An 18,997-nucleotide genomic window follows, 5' to 3' on the forward strand; every position below is an offset into this window, starting at 1 on the left:
CCTTTTGGATCAGGCAAAGATCACGCAGCACCCTCGCCCTAAGCTCACCCACCTTGGGCTGCTTTGATATGAAGGCCCCAGAGGACAGTCCGGCTCACCACATAGTAGGGGTGGGTGGGGCAGGCAAAGCTCCGCCCGCTGACAGGCTTTAAACTCCAGGCTCCCCGGTTCCTGCAGGCCCCTCCCGAAGTGTCTCCGGTTCCTCACATGATTGGGGCGAGCCGGAAGTGACGCGGCTTGTCGCGCGTGATTGGCGGAAGCACAAATTGCTTTGCGGCCTGCACGGAAATTGCCCTCTTTTCGGCTTCCGCTCCTGGTCCATGTGAGAGACAGGCTGCTGAGATGAGCATGATGTGGGCAGCGGAGAGGTGAGGGGTAAAGATGGGTGGAGTGGTCTGGGTCTCGTTGGGGGCTGGGTTCCCTGGATTTTGAGACGTGGAAGCCGCTTTTTAACAGATGACACTTGTTCCCTTCCAAAGACCTCGCCATTCGTTACAGTTTCCGCGATCTATCTTTTAAAATCCTTTTAATTTAATTCGCCCCCTTGGCTCTCCAGCTCTGTAGACTCATCCTTGTGGTCCTGATGTGGCTTCTTCCTCTGCAGCTAAGTTAATATGTTGCACTGCTCTCGTCACGTGACTCCTTTTTCTGCCGCTGCTGCGGCGCATTTCAGCGCTCCGCTCAGGCAGTGCCTGCGCTGTAAACTCCCTTGTCTTGGAAACCTTTGGAGTCATCCACGTTTTCTCCTCTGATGTTTCATTACCCCCACCCCTGCCCAGGGAATTAAATATAATCCGTTTAGAACTGTTTGCTTGCAAAGACTGCTATATACTGTTAGATAATAGACTCCATAATTTGTTTCAGAGTACCAATACTCCTTAGTTAAGCACCTACTTTACACAGGTAAAATGGTTTACTCAGCTGCTTTTGTCCAATTTCGTTTCCTCATTCCCGGGAACAAATGATCAAGATGTCACTTTGAGTAAGCTGCACCTATAAAGGTGTCTTTCGTGTGGAGGATTCTTAGAAATGTTAATGGTGAGACTGCCTTGCCTCAAACGACAGCAACAGCGTCTTCTGCCACCGTACCTAGGATCTCCCTACGTAGGGTCTTACATTTTTACAGCCTCCCAGAGGTCAGTGGGCAATGCAGTGCCAGTCACTGAAGAGTTAAATCTTTCATGCAGTTCTGTGTGTTCTGTATGAGTATCACCAACCACTGTTCACCTATTGGAGGTGATGTCTGACAGGCAGTCTAAATTTAATGTCTTGACAAATTTCCAAAGATGTCCACACTGCTTCGTTTGTAGCTCCAGGGGCTATTCTTTGCTGAGAAATGAAGTTATGTTTTAGTTTGTTTAGTTATTTCAAGTGATAATATTTCTCATATCTCTTTTTTCCCCCCTCTTGAATCCCCCCCTTCCAACCCTGACCTATGGTTGTTGCCATCTCCCCTTAAGAACTGGATCTCTGAAGGTGGGGCGTCTCCCACATGCTCATGGTGTGCACCCCGGGGCCTGGCGCCCCTGGGGTCTGGTACCCGCGGCACTCGGGGGGCCTGGCACACCCAGGGCATGGTCCGTGGCTCCATCTGGGCCGCGAACCCAGGACCTTCTGCGTGTAAAGCAGACGTGCTAACCACTACACTATGGAGCCACCCCTCATATCTCTTTTAACAGCCTTCAAGCTTTAAGCGAACAGAAAGAACTAGAGGATTTACCAAAAGACTACCCCTCAAACACCAGTGAAGATGAGGTGGGTGACAACTGCTAAACTGCCTTCTGCCTTCTCCAGTTTCCTTCTGCCTCAAAATTAGGGTAGCCAGCACATTCCTGGAAAGTGAAGGGGCGGCAACATTGTTTATTGTTTGTTCAGGTCTCGCAAATAAATTACCAAGTTATTTAGTGTTTCACGTATAAGATATTAAGTGCTATGGGAGTTTGAAGACTGTATAAAATACAGTCACTGTCCTCAAGTTGATTAAGTATAATTGAGTATGTGGACCAAAACATATGGTCCTCATTAAACGATTTCCCTATTTCCCAGATTTGGATTTCCGTAGAAAGTTATTTAAGTGTCTGACTAAAATAGACATAATTAAGCTGTGTCTCCAACAGATGCCATAAGAATTCCAACTCTTTATTCTCTTGACAAAACTACTTAGATTTTTTTTTTTAATGTGAGAGTTTCTGTGTCGGATCACACTATATATTCCATACAGAAACATCATTTCCATAGCACTTTTCCCCAAACAAGTTAAGGCAGAGGCATAACATTAGCTCCCAGTTACTAAGGCTCTATAAGGAGGGACTTTGGTTTTTGAAGCACTTCTTTCAGACCCGCACACCAGACCTCATCTGATTCCCCAGTTCTCCATTGACCAAAAGAATAAGAGATTTTACATCTTCAATTTCCACACTGTCTTTTCCCTCCCCTCATTATTCTGATGATTTTTCCTTTTCTGTGTCTAGGGGGAAAGTACTGGAGAGAGAAAACATCAAAAGCTTCTGGAAGCAATCAGTTCCCTTGATGGAAAGAATAGGTAACATTCCCACCAGGTTGGACAGGTCATAACTAGCTGATTCCATGAGATTTATCTGCAGCTAACATTTATCGAGACAATAAACACACAAGTGTCACCATCATTATTAAGAGCATACTTTGGAGACAGACAAATTTTTTATCCCCTCTGTACCTCAGTTTCTTCAGCTAGAAAATAAGATTAATCATAGTACGTACCTCATAGGGTTGTTGCGACATTTAAATGAGGTAATAAATGTAAAGATCTTAAACCAATGCCCAACATATAGTAAATATTATGTAATTGTTAGCTGTTATTGTTAGACCTTTGTGCATTTGAATTCTTACTTAATCCACAGTACAGTATTGAAGCATTGAGTAGACATTACTTATCTCCATTAGAGAAGTTAAATGGCTTGCCCCACACTCACTCTGCTCATAAGTGGAAGATCCAGGACTTAAATCCAGGTACATTAGAATCCAAGTCCAATACCTTTTCTACTATGCCTACCTGGCATTGCCTTGTGTTTTTGAGGGGCTGAGTTTACATTAAGAGATGGTTAGCCTACCAAATCCAGGTTAGAAACAGATTTCCTGGTTGCTTTGTGACAAAACCTGACTCTAGAAGAGAAATACGTGAAACCAAAGCCTTGTCTGAAGAAAGAAGTGTTTGTTTCCTAGCAAAATGTGTCCATTCCTACTATATTCTGTTTTGCCTAAATTTCAGGAAGAAATTGGCTGAGAGATCTGAGGCTAGTCTGAAAGTGTCAGAGTTCACTGTCAGTTCTGAAGGTAAGTTAACAAAGGAAGCTATCTGCATGAAGCTTGTGGCATTCCCAAAATATAATGGTCACTTCACCCTCCTCCCAGTAACTGTTTTATGGATCATGCCATAAATATTCACCTGTAAGTAGATGAAGAATGGTAGTCAGATGCCTTTAAGTTTCTTCCATTTCTAGAAAAAGCCTAGAAGTCCATGGCCAATGTCTCCCACTGAGCTTGATGAGCTACTTCTAGGATAGAGGGACATGAATGAAGACAGCTGCCATTAACTAGTTTAGCCATGTTCGTGATTTCATTTTTATTTCAGTTCTCACAGCACTTTGAGTTCAGACAGGCAGATAGTCCCTCCCACTGGAGCTCAGAGAAGTCCAGTTACTCAAGGATTTTAACCTGATACCAAGTCTAGATTCCAAATCTTTTTCACCATATTCACAACTTTGGTGACTTGAATGAATTGTACTCTTCTAGTAACCACTAACTAATCTCCTAGAACAAGTAACAATATATCCTTCTAAACTTATTAATTTAACTTCTATTATGTATCTACTATGCTTCTACTATGTATCAGTTTCAAGAACAGTTTAGATACTGAGCTATAGGAAAGAATAAGATACTGTGATCTCCTGGGGCTTACATTCTAGTGGGGGGAGACAATGAGAATTAAAACGGTGATGCAGTAAAGTGACCAAGTTGCTGCTTTAGTTTGGCTGGTAATTAAAGGTCTGTAAAGAGGCAAAATTTAAGCTGAGATCTGAATGACAAGAAAAATCAATCATGCAAGATAGAGGAAAGCATTCCAGAGGAGGGGGCAGCTAGTGCAAAGCCTCTAAAGAAGAAACAGGCTCAGCATGTTTGAAGAGTAGGAAAAAGGCCAGTGTGACTGGAGCATAGTGGAGATGGAGGTGCTATGAGGTCGGGGAGACAGACCAAGATCCCATATGGGGACCAGATCCCATAGGGCTATGTCCTTTAAATCGATGTAGTCAGCTTGGTTTTTGCATTTTTGCCTTCAACCAACCATGGATCGAAAATACTCAACAACAACAACTACAAAACGCAGAAAGTTCCAAAAAGCAAAACTTGAATTTTCCACACACTGAGCACTAGGCTGAATCCACGCAAATGAAGTGATGTGTAGGCCTACCCTGCTGTAGCCTATATGCAAATATAGGTTACGTGCAAACACTATACCATCTTACATAAGGAACTTGAACATCCTTGGATTTTGGAATCCACAAGGGGTCTTGGAACCAATCCCCCATGGATACCAAGAGATAACTGTAATTCCAAGTGTAATGGGGAACCACTGGAGGATTTTCAGCAGGATCATGTTATGCTGTAATTTACATTTTCAAAATATCACTTTGGCTGCTATGTGAAGAATGAATTGCAATGGGGCAAGAGTGGAAGAAAGATTGAGAGAAAAGCAAATGACTTTTTTAAATAAATAATTGTCTTCTGTCTTCTGTCCTCCAACAAGTGTGACAATGTAGGAAAGTGATGGTGTCACAATGGCTGGCTATCGAAGTAAGAGAATTAATTCCTGCTTTCCTGCACACTTGCCTGACTGCCAACATTCTCTGCTTAGGCATCTCCCTATGTGATATTGAGATTTTGCCTCACTTGTCATTCTGACAAGAAAGTTTGGCCTTTCTACAGGATCAGGAGAAAAACTAGTCCTTTCAGATCTGCTTGAGCCCGTTAAAACTTCATCCTCATTGGCCATTGTGAAAAAGCAACTGCATAGAGTCAAATCAAAGAAGACTGTGGAGTTACCCCTTAACAAAGAAGAGGTTGAGCGGGTGAGTTATAGAGAAAGTAGTCCATTAAGGGCAAGAAATTGAACTGACAAAGAAACAGGATAAGAAGAGAAGGAGGGGGAAAGCCTGAAAAATGGGAGGAGTAAGTTGTGATTGCCTCACCATGGAAAAGATTAAAACTAATCTTGGGGAAAGTGCAGTCCTGAGAAGTAAGCAAGAGATAATCTTTAGCATTCGGATTCTTTCTTGGGCTAAAAACATTGCTTCCTTATTTCCTGCTAGTCCTTTGAGTTTGATGCCTAATTTCGTGGCTCTTTCCTTTTGTGTACCTTGCCTGTTTAAGATCCACAGAGAAGTGGCGTTCAGTAAAACCTCACAGGCCCTCTCCAAATGGGATCCCATTGTTCTGAAGAACCGGCAAGCAGAGCAGCTGGTTTTTCCCCTGAGGAAGGAGCAGTCAGCCTTTGCTCCCATTGAACATGTGCTCAGCGGCTGGAAGGTAAGTGCACTAGGAGAAAACTGCCCCTTGGAAGGTGAGATTGCACAGTGTGGAGATAGCAGGGTCTGCAGTTGATTTGGTTGGATGCGTTAAACTGAAATAAATTTTAGCTGCAGTCGTTATAATTTATCAGTCAGGGAGAGAAGGAGGGTGGCAAGGTTCATTGTCAGTCATGCAGTAGCCAACCAGGCTCTAGTCATCCTTCATTAGTACATGGTTATTTCTGTGTTTTTGTGTTAAAGCATCTGATTGCCAGTAGATAGGGAACATAATGATGTTTTCTTTTTCACACCCCAGTTTTTTAAAAGCTTTTAAAGCCACATTCTGATCTGGAGAAAATCAGGAACTCGGCAACATTACTGGTGCCTTAGTAAGGATTTATGAGCAGTAGAATCAAAGTTTGCTTGTAAAGAAATACTACATTAAAATATAACATATTGTTGATAATGACTGGAATCTTAGCAAGTAATTCATTATGACTGAGCTGCAGAAAATAAATAAGATACTTTAGAGCTGGGTTTCCCAAACACTGATCCTGGCAAATTTTTCATCTGTCTGAAGCAAAAGAATGATTGTGAGTATGATGGGTATAAGTAAGGCTGCCAGCTCTTCTTTATTATGAGGTTATTCTTTCCACTTTAATAGTGTTTAAATAGCTTTTCTTTTATGAAATGATGGTGGTACCAAAGTATGGGGTTGAGGGTAGAACGATAGTTATGCCCTTGGCTAAATTAGAAGTTGATATTCCTACATCAGCCCCTAAAGTCTCAATTTTTTTTTTAAGTCTGTGAATGACTGCTTCAGAACAGCTAGCCTTTCTTTTCCAATACACTATTGGTTATAGAGTCTGTAATGGGATGTTCTGTCTTAAGTAGAAAAATAGGCAAGAACACCAGTTCCCAAACCATGGATAGATGGCCCTCTTTATGCTTTTCTCCTGCTTTATAAAAATCCAGGAATGATAAGTGTCCTGTGTGTCAGGGACTTGAAATAATTAAAGCTAATCAAAATAAACATGTTTTGTTGCCATAGCTAGAAATTGAGCAAGTGGTTGCTTATTGCGGGGATAAGCTCTGTTTCTGCCATTCTCTTTCTAGGATGCTTCCTTTTCCACATGAAAATGAGATCAGGTTTAAAGTGTGGCTGCAGGATGGAAGGGAGACTTTAGGAAAAAAATTTAAGAGGTAATACAACTTGTAGGATTCAAAAATAAGAGTATAGAAGATATCTAGTGAAAAGTCTGACCCTACCCCTGTTCCCCATCTGCTCATTTTTACCCCATACTCACCCAGAAGTAGCCACTTCTATAAGTTTTTTGTTATTGTTAACTTAAGAGTTTTACTGATATATTCATGTTTACCTTGTATTTATCAAAAATAGTCATGAGCTACTACACACTCTTCTGCACCTTGCTTTTTCCAAATGACAATGTAATTTTGGAGAGCACAGGAAAATGCCAAGTTGGGTATTAAAGGTGAGATGGTAGGGGAAAAGGTTGCATTAAGAATGGCACAACCTCTACTCTCCAGGAACTCCTCATGCAGGACAGAGTGGCCCAGAGGCTATACATTGAATCTACTGGACCATTCATGCTAAGATTCATTTAAGAGAAATTATGCCAGTGTGGCACAGAGAAATAAGGAAATGCTTAGGTCAGAGAGTTCTTTCTGGCTAGCAACTCACAGTTCTCTTCTTACAACTTAAAGAGTGCAAAGTACCGAGGACTAGTAATATACTAGTATTTCTGGAGATTAAGAATCCAAAAAGCTTCCTAAAGTTCCATTGGACTCTAGCAGAGAAGAATTAAATGGGATAATGCATGCAAAAGCATTTGTAAACTGCAAAGTGCTAGTAATGATGTAGGGTAAATTTTCCCATCCCCTCTCTCCTTCCCTCCACTAGCAGCCTACACTAGCATTTCCCAAAGTGTTTGCCTCAAAACTATAGTTTTTCACTATGCCGTCAAAATAGACGGTGGTAGGGTCCCATTACTAGAAAATGCTGCCTGCCCCTACTGGAGATTGGCATTTCACAATATATACTAACTAGCCTTTTAAGGGCTATGAAAAGATAGTAAAGAAACCTCTTTGACTTACTCTAACCCAGAGTGTACAAACTGATGTTATTAAAAATCAAATAAATCAAATTTTTTTAACTTTTTTTTAAAAATGAAGTAAATCTTGTTAGCTGATGGGGAACATGCTTTGGGAAGAGCTGGTCTCTACTGCTATCTGCGTTCTTTCACGCTTTCCCCTTCTGCCCTACTGAAACTTCTCTCAAAGGCCATTAGTGAGGGTCCTCCCAGTTACCGCATCCCAAGCATCAGACTTTTCTTAGTTCATTTTATTCTTGCTCTGTAAATTCTGTGACATTTGACTATCACCTATATATTCTACAGTTCACTCTCAAACCCTTCTGAGCTCCAGTCCCAGATGACATATAACTAGCAGGCCTTGCCTGGGTCTCCACTATGTACCTTAAACTTCATACACAACAAAGTAAGCCTGGAATTTTCCTTCCCAGACTTCCAAACTCTGTACCACTACCTTCATTCTATAACTCAGTCAACAACATAACTCCATACCCCAATCACTTAGGTTGGAAACCTCAGCCATCTGATTTCTCCTTCTCCTGTTAACTGCCACCCCTTCCCAGCCAGACAGTGGGCTAGTTTGTAAATTTTTTCCATGTAATAGCTTTCAGATCCCTAGTTCCTCTTCTTTTCATGTTCACCTTTCATTTGGTACTTTATTTACATATATCCCCTTACACAATCACCGGGATTTTCTTTCTGAAACATAAAACTCACTCTTCTGCTTAAAATCTTTCAAAAGGTGCTCCACTTAGAGAGTGACGCAGAAGCACCTAGCATTTTAGCTGCACTGGACAACACACTGTTCCCTTACACACCTCTCCTTTCTATATATCTGTTTTTGTTTATGTTTATCTCTCATTTTGGCCCCCTCCTTATCGGACTTACACCTCAAAGCTTAACTCAAGTGTCTTCCTTCCCCAAGGCTAACCCACCTTCTAATCAGAATTAATCAGAAGGAAGTAATCCTTTCTCTGTGATTACTCCTCTGGACTAACATTTAACCCATTATGTTGTTAGTGGTACATGTGTCTCTTTCCTCTGAAAGGCTATGAGCTCTATGAGGACAGGAATGATCTTAATCAATCGTGTATTCCAGCACCCTGCACAAGTAACTGGAATGTAGCTGCAATCAATAAATGTTTGTAAATTGAATTGAATTGGAGGGAGATTACAACATTGTAATATAAATCATTTTGTAGCCTGTGATTGATCACTACTGCAAATACTAAAAATGAAAGAACATGTACCTTTATTATTCAATAGAATAGGCTTATGGTTAAATCAATAGCACTGTGTAACATATGATGATGTGTGTTAATGCATTTGTCCAGGTATTTGTAAATTTGATACTGACCATGATGTATATGGCTGTTGAAGAAAACCACATGTAATATGTGTGTGAGGTTTGAAACAGGCTCTGTTGCCTAGGGCTATCTTTGTACCTTGCCAAAGTGGACCATGGCATGATCAGCCTGATTATTTCAGCCATCCTCATACTATCAGTCAAGCAGCAAATGAGGTGTTTGGTTGACATGTGAAGTAATTGGTTCACAGTCCATTCATTTCATATGCATAGATAACTACCTAGCATGCAGAGTTAACTGGAAACTGAGGAATTAGAGCCAAAGTTAGAACAGGACTAGAGTTAAACTTAAACTGTCGGAAAGCAGGCTAATTATATGAAGGTCATATTTTTAAAGGCAGTGTCTTTTTGTGCTCATCCTAAGACTTAGTCTCCCCTTTCCTCTAGAAATATTTTTAAAAGGAGGCTTATATGAATCTAAGATTCCTAACTATACAGTGTAAATAACAACACAGGGATCATTTTTTTGCAGCTATCAAAACTGACATTTGGTACTGCTCTTCCTCTGTCCTGTCAGCATTTACCTTAAGGGCATCCTGCTTCAATTATTAAGAGAATGGCATTCTGTGTTATATATATTGATAATCTGAACAGAGTGATCCCCTCAGTAATATTAGAGAGTAGCCTCAGAGCCCCCTTGCTGAAGTTGTCTTAAATCAGAATAAAATAAGGCTTTATCTGCACAGCTGGGCAGCAAACCTGGTACTCTTTCTCTTACTGTAACAGCCAATCCTGTCTAGTTTAGTGATTCCAATTATAGTGTCACAATAGATGGCCATAGGACTAAAAAGACTGTAGGACCATAGCTTAAGACTCAGAATGTTCTGTTACCTCCTTAAGGCAAGAACTCCCCTGGAGCGAGAAATTTTTAACCTCCTCCATAAGAACAAGCAGCCAGTGACAGACCCTTTACTGACTCCCGTGGAAAAGGCCTCTCTCAATGCCATGAGCCTAGAAGAGGTAAGTATGATAGGCCCTTTGGTATACCCAGGCATGCTGTTTCTCTCAGCATTTGCCTTCAACCCTGGAGTCACTGTAAATGTCATTCTTTGTAGGCTAAGGTGCGCCGAGCAGAGCTTCAGAGGGCTCGGGCCCTGCAGTCCTACTATGAGGCCAAGGCTCGAAGAGAGAAGAAAATCAAAAGCAAAAAGTAAGAAAACCCCTGTGAACTGGGCTTGGGTTCCACAAAAGAAAGTGAGGTTGGCTAATCACAAGTCCCCAGGAAAGAATCTTTGACATGGCAATTGAGATCATATGGAAGAGGTCCCAAATAGTGGTGACTAGCCTTTTTTTTAACTCAGACCAACCTCATAGAGGTTTGCCTGCTTCAGTAGTGCCCTGTCCTCTGGATTTGGCTTTCTGTCTTGGTTTTGCTGAAAAGAGGACTGCTCAATTACTTTCTTTCCTTTCCAGGGCATGATGGAGAGATTCTGCAGAATGAGCTCTGAATTCTATAGCTATTGAGGCCAGCAAGGCTTCCTTCCTGCCTTTTAGCCTCTTTGGAACTCGTTATACTCTTCCCTTGTGCTATAGAAGCAAAAGGACTCTTTGCTCTGTAGAGGTCTGCCCCCGGAGGCTGCAGGGAATGGTTCTCTCCAGTCAGCTAGCTCTGCAACATCCATTTTAGCCACTGCACAGGGAATCCCCTTGGATAGTGGGGACACTATTGTATATGGCATCCGTGTTTCTGCTAAGTCTCTTCCTTTGTACCACTCTCATTGCGCTATAGGTATCACAAAGTTCTGAAGAAAGGAAAGGCCAAGAAAGCCCTAAAAGACTTTGAGAAGCTACGAAAGGTCAATCCTACTGCAGCTCTGGAAGAACTGGAAAAACTTGAAAAAGCCAGAATGATGGTGAGGCTGCCTCTTGCCCTACTCCTTGAACCAACTTTCCCCAGAAAGCAATAAGGATCTTACTCTGCCCTTTCTTTTCAGGAGCGAATGAGCCTTAAACACCAAAACAGTGGAAAATGGGCAAAGTCAAAGGCAATTATGGCCAAATATGACCTGGAGGTAAGAGACCATCAGGGTGAGAGAAGAGTTGGAAATGGCGGAATGAAAAAAACGGTTGCATAAGAGCCATGAGGATTAATGGAAAACCAGGAATCTAAAAAGGCATCAGAAAATCTCTGAGGCAGGGAGAAAAATGACCAGGAACAAGGTGGAAAAGGAGAGATGAAAGGGAAAGAGCATTGAAGGCAAGTCCGGTTAAAGGGGAGAGTTTCTTTTTTTAAACCATGTTTCACATGTTGATTCCTTGAGGACAAAGAATTGGTCTTCCATCTTATTCCATAGCTATTAACATGGTGGTGTGTGTGCAGTTTAAACAGTAAGCACCAGTAAGAAATACTTTGTCAAATTGAGAGGAAGCAGCTTTAAGAAATGGACCATGAAAGATGTTAATCTGGACAGTAATGACAAGGCATGTGTGCTGTCACTTCTTCCTCCAGGCACGCCAGGCTATGCAGGAACAGTTGGCCAGGAACAAAGAACTGATGCAGAAACTCCAGGTGACCTCTGAGAGTGAAGAGGAAAGAGGTACAGAGGAAGAGGATGACTTTGTTCCTGATGCGGTAAATGAGGTACAGATGACTGCAGATGGACCAAACCCCTGGATGGTCAGGAATCACTCTGGTGATGCGAAAGAGGCCGAAATCCAGAAGGACCCTGAGAAACTTCGAGAACCTGTGGCCGACAAGGCTTCTGAAAGTGAGGAAGAAGAAAGACCAGTGGAAGAGGAAGAAATTTTGTTGAAAGAATTTGAGGAAAGGCGATTGTTTAGGAAAAAGTCTGGGCTCAACCAGGATACTGAGCCAGTAGGCAGACAAGAAACAAAAGGTAATTTGTGGTGGACCAGAAGGGAGGGCTGCTTAGTGCAAGTGCTACAGGTCAACTGAGAGAGGAAAACTGCCCACCCACACACGCCACATAATGATGAGGCTCTGGGGGCTTTCTGGGTCCCTGAAGAAAAAAATAGATTATCATAATTACTGTTTTTCTTCAAAGGCATTTCATAAGCGGTCATCTGCATGTGGCTGTACAATGTGTGTTCTGACACGCTTTCTGCTCTTGAGGACTTAAAGTCTTCAGAAATATAGGACTACACCATCCTTGAAGTCAGGGCAAGAGTTAACATTACTATTACCCACAACCAGAGAGAAGTACACGTGGTGGGATGGCAAATCTGAAAATCCTTCACACCCACAGGCACATAGGTTGATATTAAAGCATTATAAAGTGTCTTCAAATTATGGCTGCAGTGTTCTGTTTTGTTTGTAAAGTAGGAGTGGCATATTTAACACTTCATAAATGCTGACTGATAGGTGATATGGGGTGAGACTGAACAGGAATGAATGACTCCACAAGGTACATGGTAAATTAGAATTGTTGCCCCGACCTCAGACTCAATTTGCGTATTATATTTTGTACCTGTTATCTTGAGATATTACATGAACAACATTAGCACCCTTGAGACAGGTCAGAGAGCTCCCATTCTGGGCACAAGGTAGGACATTACAAAGCCTACTTAGGGAACTACCTACATTCAAAATTACCTGATTATCTGGACAGAGTCTCTGGTCTGATTGTATTTCCTGGATTTATGCATTTAGATGACAGTTAGTCTGTTTTTCCATGACAAAAAATTTAGAATATATATATATTGTGAATATATATATATAGAATATATATATATATTCTAAATTTATATATATATTTTTTTTAACTTGGGGTAGATTTTGTATTTTTTTTTAATTTATTTATTTTTATGGTGACATTAGTTAATGAAATCCAATAAGTTTCAGCTGTACACTTTTAACAGTAAGGCATATATAAGTTTATACTGTGTGTTCACCTCCCATAGTTAGAGTGATTACCAGAGTGTAGGGGATAAGGGAGAGGGGAGGCAGAAGGGCTAAAGGGGGTCAAATATGTGGTGACAGATAGAATATATATTGTAGGGCCTTTACTTGGGTCTTTCAGCAGAGAGTCCTGAGATTAATAGTTAGAAGCAGTCACTTCCAAGGGGATTTTGGAGGACAGCATTGCAGGCCAAGATTGTGGGGCAGTTTCTCTACGACCACAGGAAACCAGCTGCATCCTCCTGAGGCCCCTCAAAAGCTGGTCATCTAGCTAAATGTGTACAGCAGTCGGTTGTGGTATGAGAGGTGAATTTGGATTTTCTTGGATAATAAATAAATGGAATGTTCCCAAACCTCTGGGGAAATAGTGAGAAGTTGTGAACTTCAAACAAAATGGGCAAGGAAATTTGATCCTTAGGAAATAAACATACATGTGTCCAAAGGCCAGATCTCAAGTAGCTTCCTCAGTGGCTTCAAGCCAAAGTTAGAGAGCATGATGAACTTGGGGTAGAGGCAACTTGAGTCAATGCAGAGGACAGTTGAGAAGTGTATCACTGCCATGTTTCCCTCAGGGCTTTTAGAAACTAGTAGTATTTGCACAGATGTTGCTGGTGACTGGAAAGTGCAAGCTACTTGACTTGGCCACAACAGGTTATGAAATGCCGTAAGACAAAACAATGCTGGAAAAGGTTTTTACAAATAGGAGATTACAGTGCAAATTAAAAATAGTAAATCACAATATTTTTTAACTACAAGTAATAAATTACAGTGAATTTTCATTCGGAAGCCACCTGTTTAAAAGGCCTTTTTAAAATTTGGAACTTGAGGCCAGCTCCCTAAGCAGGGTCTACAATATGGGGAAATGAAGCCACAGTCCAGTTATATAGTGAGTCATTGACAAAGCTGGGAATAGAACCCAGGACATCTGCTTCCCAACATGCTGCTTTTAACTACACAATCCCATTGCCTGCTTAGTGAACTCTCAGCAGATAGAGTCTCCTCTTCATTGCAATGCCTTTCGTGGTGCCTAGCACCCAGTGGGTGCTCAACAAATGCTTGTCGATGAGGCGACTTCCAACCTCCTTTTCTGATAGCTTTCATTTCTTCCTCTAGGTTCTAGCAGCCAGGAGATGCTGTCTGAATTGAGGACACTGTCTCAGAAACTCAACAACAAAAAACATCAGTCCAGGAAGCAGAAAGTGAATTCAGTGAGGACAGTTCTGCTGGTCCAGAGAGAGAGACCTGCCGGGGAAGAAGAGGAGCCCCTGTTGCTGCAGAGGCCAGAGAGAGCAAAGACTCTGGAAAAGTTAGAGGAGCTGGGCAAAGAAGGCTGCTTTCAAAATAAGGAATGTCCCGGACCTGCGTTAAAAGGGCAGCAGTTGGAGCGGAACCCAGATAATCAGCCTGGTGCCCCCAAGGAGAAGAAGAGGAAGGAGCAAATGATTGACCTACAGAACATCCTAACCACAAAATCTCCTTCCGTGAAGTCTTTGGCAGTCCCCACGACAATAGAGGAGTTGGTGAGCAGAGCCAAGGTCATGGGCCATGTGGGAAATCAGAGCTGTGGAGAAAGTACCCTTCTTGCACAAAGAATAGAATCAGTGAAGTTTGCTTTTGCTGGGAGCACATTTCAGTAATTGAGAAGCCCAGAATAGTATGGGGCCAGACTGGCCTCGGTGACAGATAGATGCAGATCTGTGAGTGCTGCTGAGACTCCCACGTCTTAAATCCGGAGCCACCAAACCCTCCCTGTGGTGACTCTAAAACTGCCCTTAGAGGAAAAGGAGGCACTGAAATCTCTGACAAGATCCCAGGCAGGACAACTCAAGAATGAGTCATTGAGCTCTTGCTAAGGTTTTGTTCTACTCACTGGGATCTCAAGTGGTCGAGGACTCCCTGATTAAGTACTTGAACTGCTTAAGTGAGGAGCCCTGGCCCCTGTCTTCTCAGTGCTATAAGCTGGAGAATGCCTGCATTCTAGCCAGGGCACTTAGAGCTCCTCCTAACACAGGCCATTCATTCCTCCACCCTGCAGCTTCCTTACTGAAAGTTTAAAAATGTCATATGATAATGAGCTGGGGATATTTACCCTAGAGAGAAGAAAACTGGAGCATGATTGGCTACCAAAGGGTTTGTATTGCAAAACTATCATCATTCTGCGCTTTCCCCCTAGGGGGCGCTAAAATGTCACAACCTGAAATTCAAGCGTTCTTGCCGCGAACCACGGCTCCTAAGGCAAGCCATAGCTACAGAACCTCCTAACCACAAAATCTCCTTCCCTGAAGACTTTGGCTGTCCCCACGGCAATAGAGGAGCTGGTGAGCAGAGCCAGGGATTTGGGACCATTGTGGGAGATCAAAGCTGGTACAGAAAGTGCAAGAAAGGAGATTTTGTGGTTAGGGTTCTGTGGCTCATTCTGTCCCCCTAAAAGCCCCCTTCTATGTTCTCACTCTTGTTTCTTCCCAGGAAGACGAACAGGAGAGAGATCAAAAGCAAATGATAAAAGAAGCTTTTGCTGGGGATGATGTCATTAGAGACTTCTTGAAAGAGAAGAGAGAAGCTGTGGAGGCGAGTAAGCCAAAGGACATGGACCTGACTCTGCCTGGCTGGGGCGAGTGGGGTGGTCTAGGCCTGAAACCCAGTGCCAAGAAGAGATGCCGGTAAGAATAGGGAAGAAAGCCTGTCAGAAGGGCACCAGGTTCTCCCACCTCACTCTCATACACCCTCCCTGCCCTTTTGACTAAGTCTTTAATGCTCTTAGATGTCTTGCTGTTCTGCTTTCCAGGTTTCTCATTAAAGCCCCTGAGGGTCTTCCAAGAAAAGACGAGGCTTTGCCAAATGTGATTATCAACGAGAAGCGAAACATCCATGCAGCAGCTCACCAGGTGAGGGGTGGAGAACTCTTTAGCTGCCTCCTCATTGCTGCCCAGCTCTCTTGCTTGGGAGGAATATTCTAGTGCTCTGTGGTCAAGAGAGATGTGTGATCTTGACCACAGAATCAAATATATTTTTGTTTTTACTGACTGGCTCTGAGATGAATAATTCCAGATCGACTCTGCTGTTTGAATTACCGACTAGGAAGAAAGTTAAGACTTTTAGGATAATCTTTGCAGCAATGGTGAGGCCCTCAAATCTGCATTTTCAACTAGTATCCCAGATAACACTGATGTAAATACGTCTCACCAAATGAGGAATTACTGTTCTTAAGGCTGGTATTTATAGTCAAGGTAATATGCAGAGGCTATAAGGTTTGAGCTGCATCTTAAAGAAAACAAAGACAAACGGATACTTGTTCAGTGTGTTGTACCCAAAAGAAAAGTAGATTTGAGCAGGATCGAGTATAGTGAAGGCTGTCATGTGGAGTCACATAAAGTAGAAGTTAGAGGAAAGGCAGAGTTCAATTCAAGGAAAAATTTTCTGCTGGTCTAGAGAGAATGGATTGCTCTGGGGGTATGAGCATGTGTAGAGGGCTCAGGAATAAGATTAAACTCAATGACCTTTATGTTCCCTTCAATTCTGAAAGTCTGTCACTCTAAGATCTGTCCCCAGGCAGTATAATATTGAAATGAGCTATATTTTTCCTTCAGAAAAAGGTGGGGGGGGGACTATTTAAAAGGTACAAAAGAGAGGTGAGGAAATAACATTTCATTTTTTCAAATCTTACTGATTTCATTTTGTGACCCAATAACTACAGAAATTGAATTGTAACCACTGTAATCCCAGTTGAGGCTATAAAACCAGAAAGCAGGCAATGAACCGGCAGGTATGGGATAAGAGAGAGAAAGGAGGTACTTTACCAGGCCAAGATTCTAGGTGAAGGGCAGAGTGTAGACCTCAATATAGATCACCCTTCCCTTCGAGGGTATTATCTATTCGTTTTTTAATAGAGTCACATAGCAAACTGACAGTTTTCCACAATCTCCCGTGATTTTCCACATCTTTGTAATAAGCTATAGACTGCAGGTCTCAGCGTGCAATAGAATAAAGTGTGCTAAAGGGAGAAAAAAAAGACCTTCCAAGGCTGAATACTCTGTCCAAGTTTTTTTTTTTTTTCTCGCCGAAGGTGACAGGTACAAATTTAGCTACCAACCCAAAGGGAATCTGAGCCCTTCAGTACCACCAAGACCACCTGGCAGTACTCAGCTTCTCTTGAGTGTTCCACTGAATATCTCCAAATAACTGATTGTAACTTCCCTGTTTTTCTGCTTACACCTTTTTCCTCCTCTTTGGCCATTGAGGAAGTGTTTAAAGATTATTTAAGTGTCTAAAGGTATTGCTGTGGTAGAGTGGGAAAGAGTACAGGCCAAGGAAAGGAGCCTGGGTTCTGTTCTCCCTTGCTGCTCCTAATTTTCTTGGGTAAATCACTTAGCCTTTCTAAGCTAAACTTTGGGGCTAAGGTAGATGACCTTTGCCATTATCTAGGGCCTTCCAGCTCTGACAGTCTATGATGCCAAAAGAGGATGAAGCTAATTAAGTATGATAGCCTGGTAGAGTTCAGGATTCAGGAAGCAATCTTTGGGTTCCTTAAAACATCAATCCTGTGTATCAAGGAGAGGAAACGAAAGTATGGAGAGCTTAGGAGGGCCATAAAATCCACAGGAGTACACAAATGCCTGGGTGTTTCTTACAGTCACAAGTCACAAGAAGAAGGTTGTGTAGACGACCAACTTGGAGACAGCAGCCCTGGAGCTACTATAGTGTTCCCACAGCTGCAGGGCTAGTGTCGGGGTGGTTTTTTAATCTCTAGATTATTGGATAAGCCTGTGGAGAGGGGTGTCCTAAATTCCAATTAGGTTCCTCTACTCCCAAACGTCTTTATGCACATTAGGATTCCTAAGGTTAGATGGGGGCATTGGGATGCCTTGACCTCTCAGTAGCTTTACTCACTGCTGCCATCATGTAATACTGTAACCTGTGTGCCAAAACTACCTGACCAGTTGCCTAGCATATACCTAGTCACTCTGCCTTCCTCTCCAGGTGCGGATGCTTCCATATCCATTCACCCACCACCAACAATTTGAAAGGACCATCCAAACCCCTATAGGATCAACGTGGAACACCCAGAGGGCCTTCCAAAAGCTGACTACACCCAAGATTGTCACCAAGCCAGGCCATATCATTAAGCCTATAAAAGCAGAGGATGTGGGCTACCGGTCTTCCTCAAGGTCGGACCTCTCTGTCATACCGAGGAATCCAAAACGACCCCGCTCTAGGTCACAAAAAACAGCTAAAGAAAAACTCTAAAGATTGAGTTGCTGGAGGAGTGACGTCTTGGTGGCCAGAATCAGGAGCCCTAATTGCTTCTCCATTGGCCGTTTTACTCTGAGCTGCAGGATCAATTCAAAACTGGCTTAGCACATGATGGGTATAGTTAAGCAGCATTTTAAAAATAAAGGCTTTTTAATCTATTGAACTAGAGTGTGTTCTGTGTTGTCTCCCAGCTGAATCATTTTCAAGTCAAACACCTTTGTATTTCTTCAGATGTACTTGTCAGGGGCACCTCATTTTCTTACCAAGGATTGTGTTGTCTGCTAAATTGGAGTGAAGAGAAGTTATCCTAGTTTATAATCTTAAATACATCACATCAGACATAATCTACCACAAATAACCAATTTTTTAGGCTCAGAGATTGTAACTAATTATTATATATGCTTAACCTCTGAACCTGGAAACAGCATACACAAACCATGCAATTGGATTCTGCCCTATGCTGATCCTGATGGTACTAAAGCTAAGTTCAGCTTTAAGTCTAGCCATTATCATTTTCTTTACGTGTGCGAGCCTCTGGGGCATGCACAGGTAACTGTCTTACAGAAGCTAGCATTTATTTTCTCATTCTTAAGACAGTGCAGATTTTACTCCTGCTTTATAGTTGAGGTAGATGAGCTCTCAGAAGTAAAGCTCTATCACCTAACTCAGGGCCAACTCTTCCCCATTGATTCAAAGCATAGTTAATTCAAGCTTTAATTTGCACTATGGCAGACCACTTGGGTTTCTCAGCTCTGAGGAACCTACCTTTCTTTAAATGACATATATATAGACAAGGCCTCTGCAGCTGAGAGTCCTAACAAGAAATCAGAGAAACCCCTCCTGATTCCAAAACGACATACCACTATTG

General features: G+C 42.3%; 1 protein-coding gene across 1 annotated transcript; it reads left to right on the plus strand.

Moving 5' to 3' along the window:
* Window positions 1-229: 229 nt before the first annotated feature.
* On the plus strand, window positions 230-18,292 carry UTP14A (UTP14A, small subunit processome component). The gene is given in 16 exon segments (XM_011384207.2): window positions 230-368; window positions 1,680-1,755; window positions 2,472-2,542; window positions 3,248-3,312; window positions 4,963-5,105; window positions 5,407-5,562; window positions 9,861-9,980; window positions 10,076-10,170; window positions 10,750-10,873; window positions 10,955-11,032; window positions 11,470-11,857; window positions 13,993-14,399; window positions 15,346-15,539; window positions 15,665-15,764; window positions 17,857-18,093; window positions 18,095-18,292. Coding segments are annotated over 16 exon segments (2,316 nt in total). The 5' UTR covers window positions 230-342; the 3' UTR covers window positions 18,131-18,292.
* The last annotated feature ends 705 nt before the right edge of the window (window positions 18,293-18,997 follow it).

Source organism: Pteropus vampyrus, unplaced genomic scaffold, assembly GCF_000151845.1.
Source record: "Pteropus vampyrus isolate Shadow unplaced genomic scaffold, Pvam_2.0 Scaffold566, whole genome shotgun sequence".
NCBI lineage: Eukaryota > Metazoa > Chordata > Mammalia > Chiroptera > Pteropodidae > Pteropus > Pteropus vampyrus.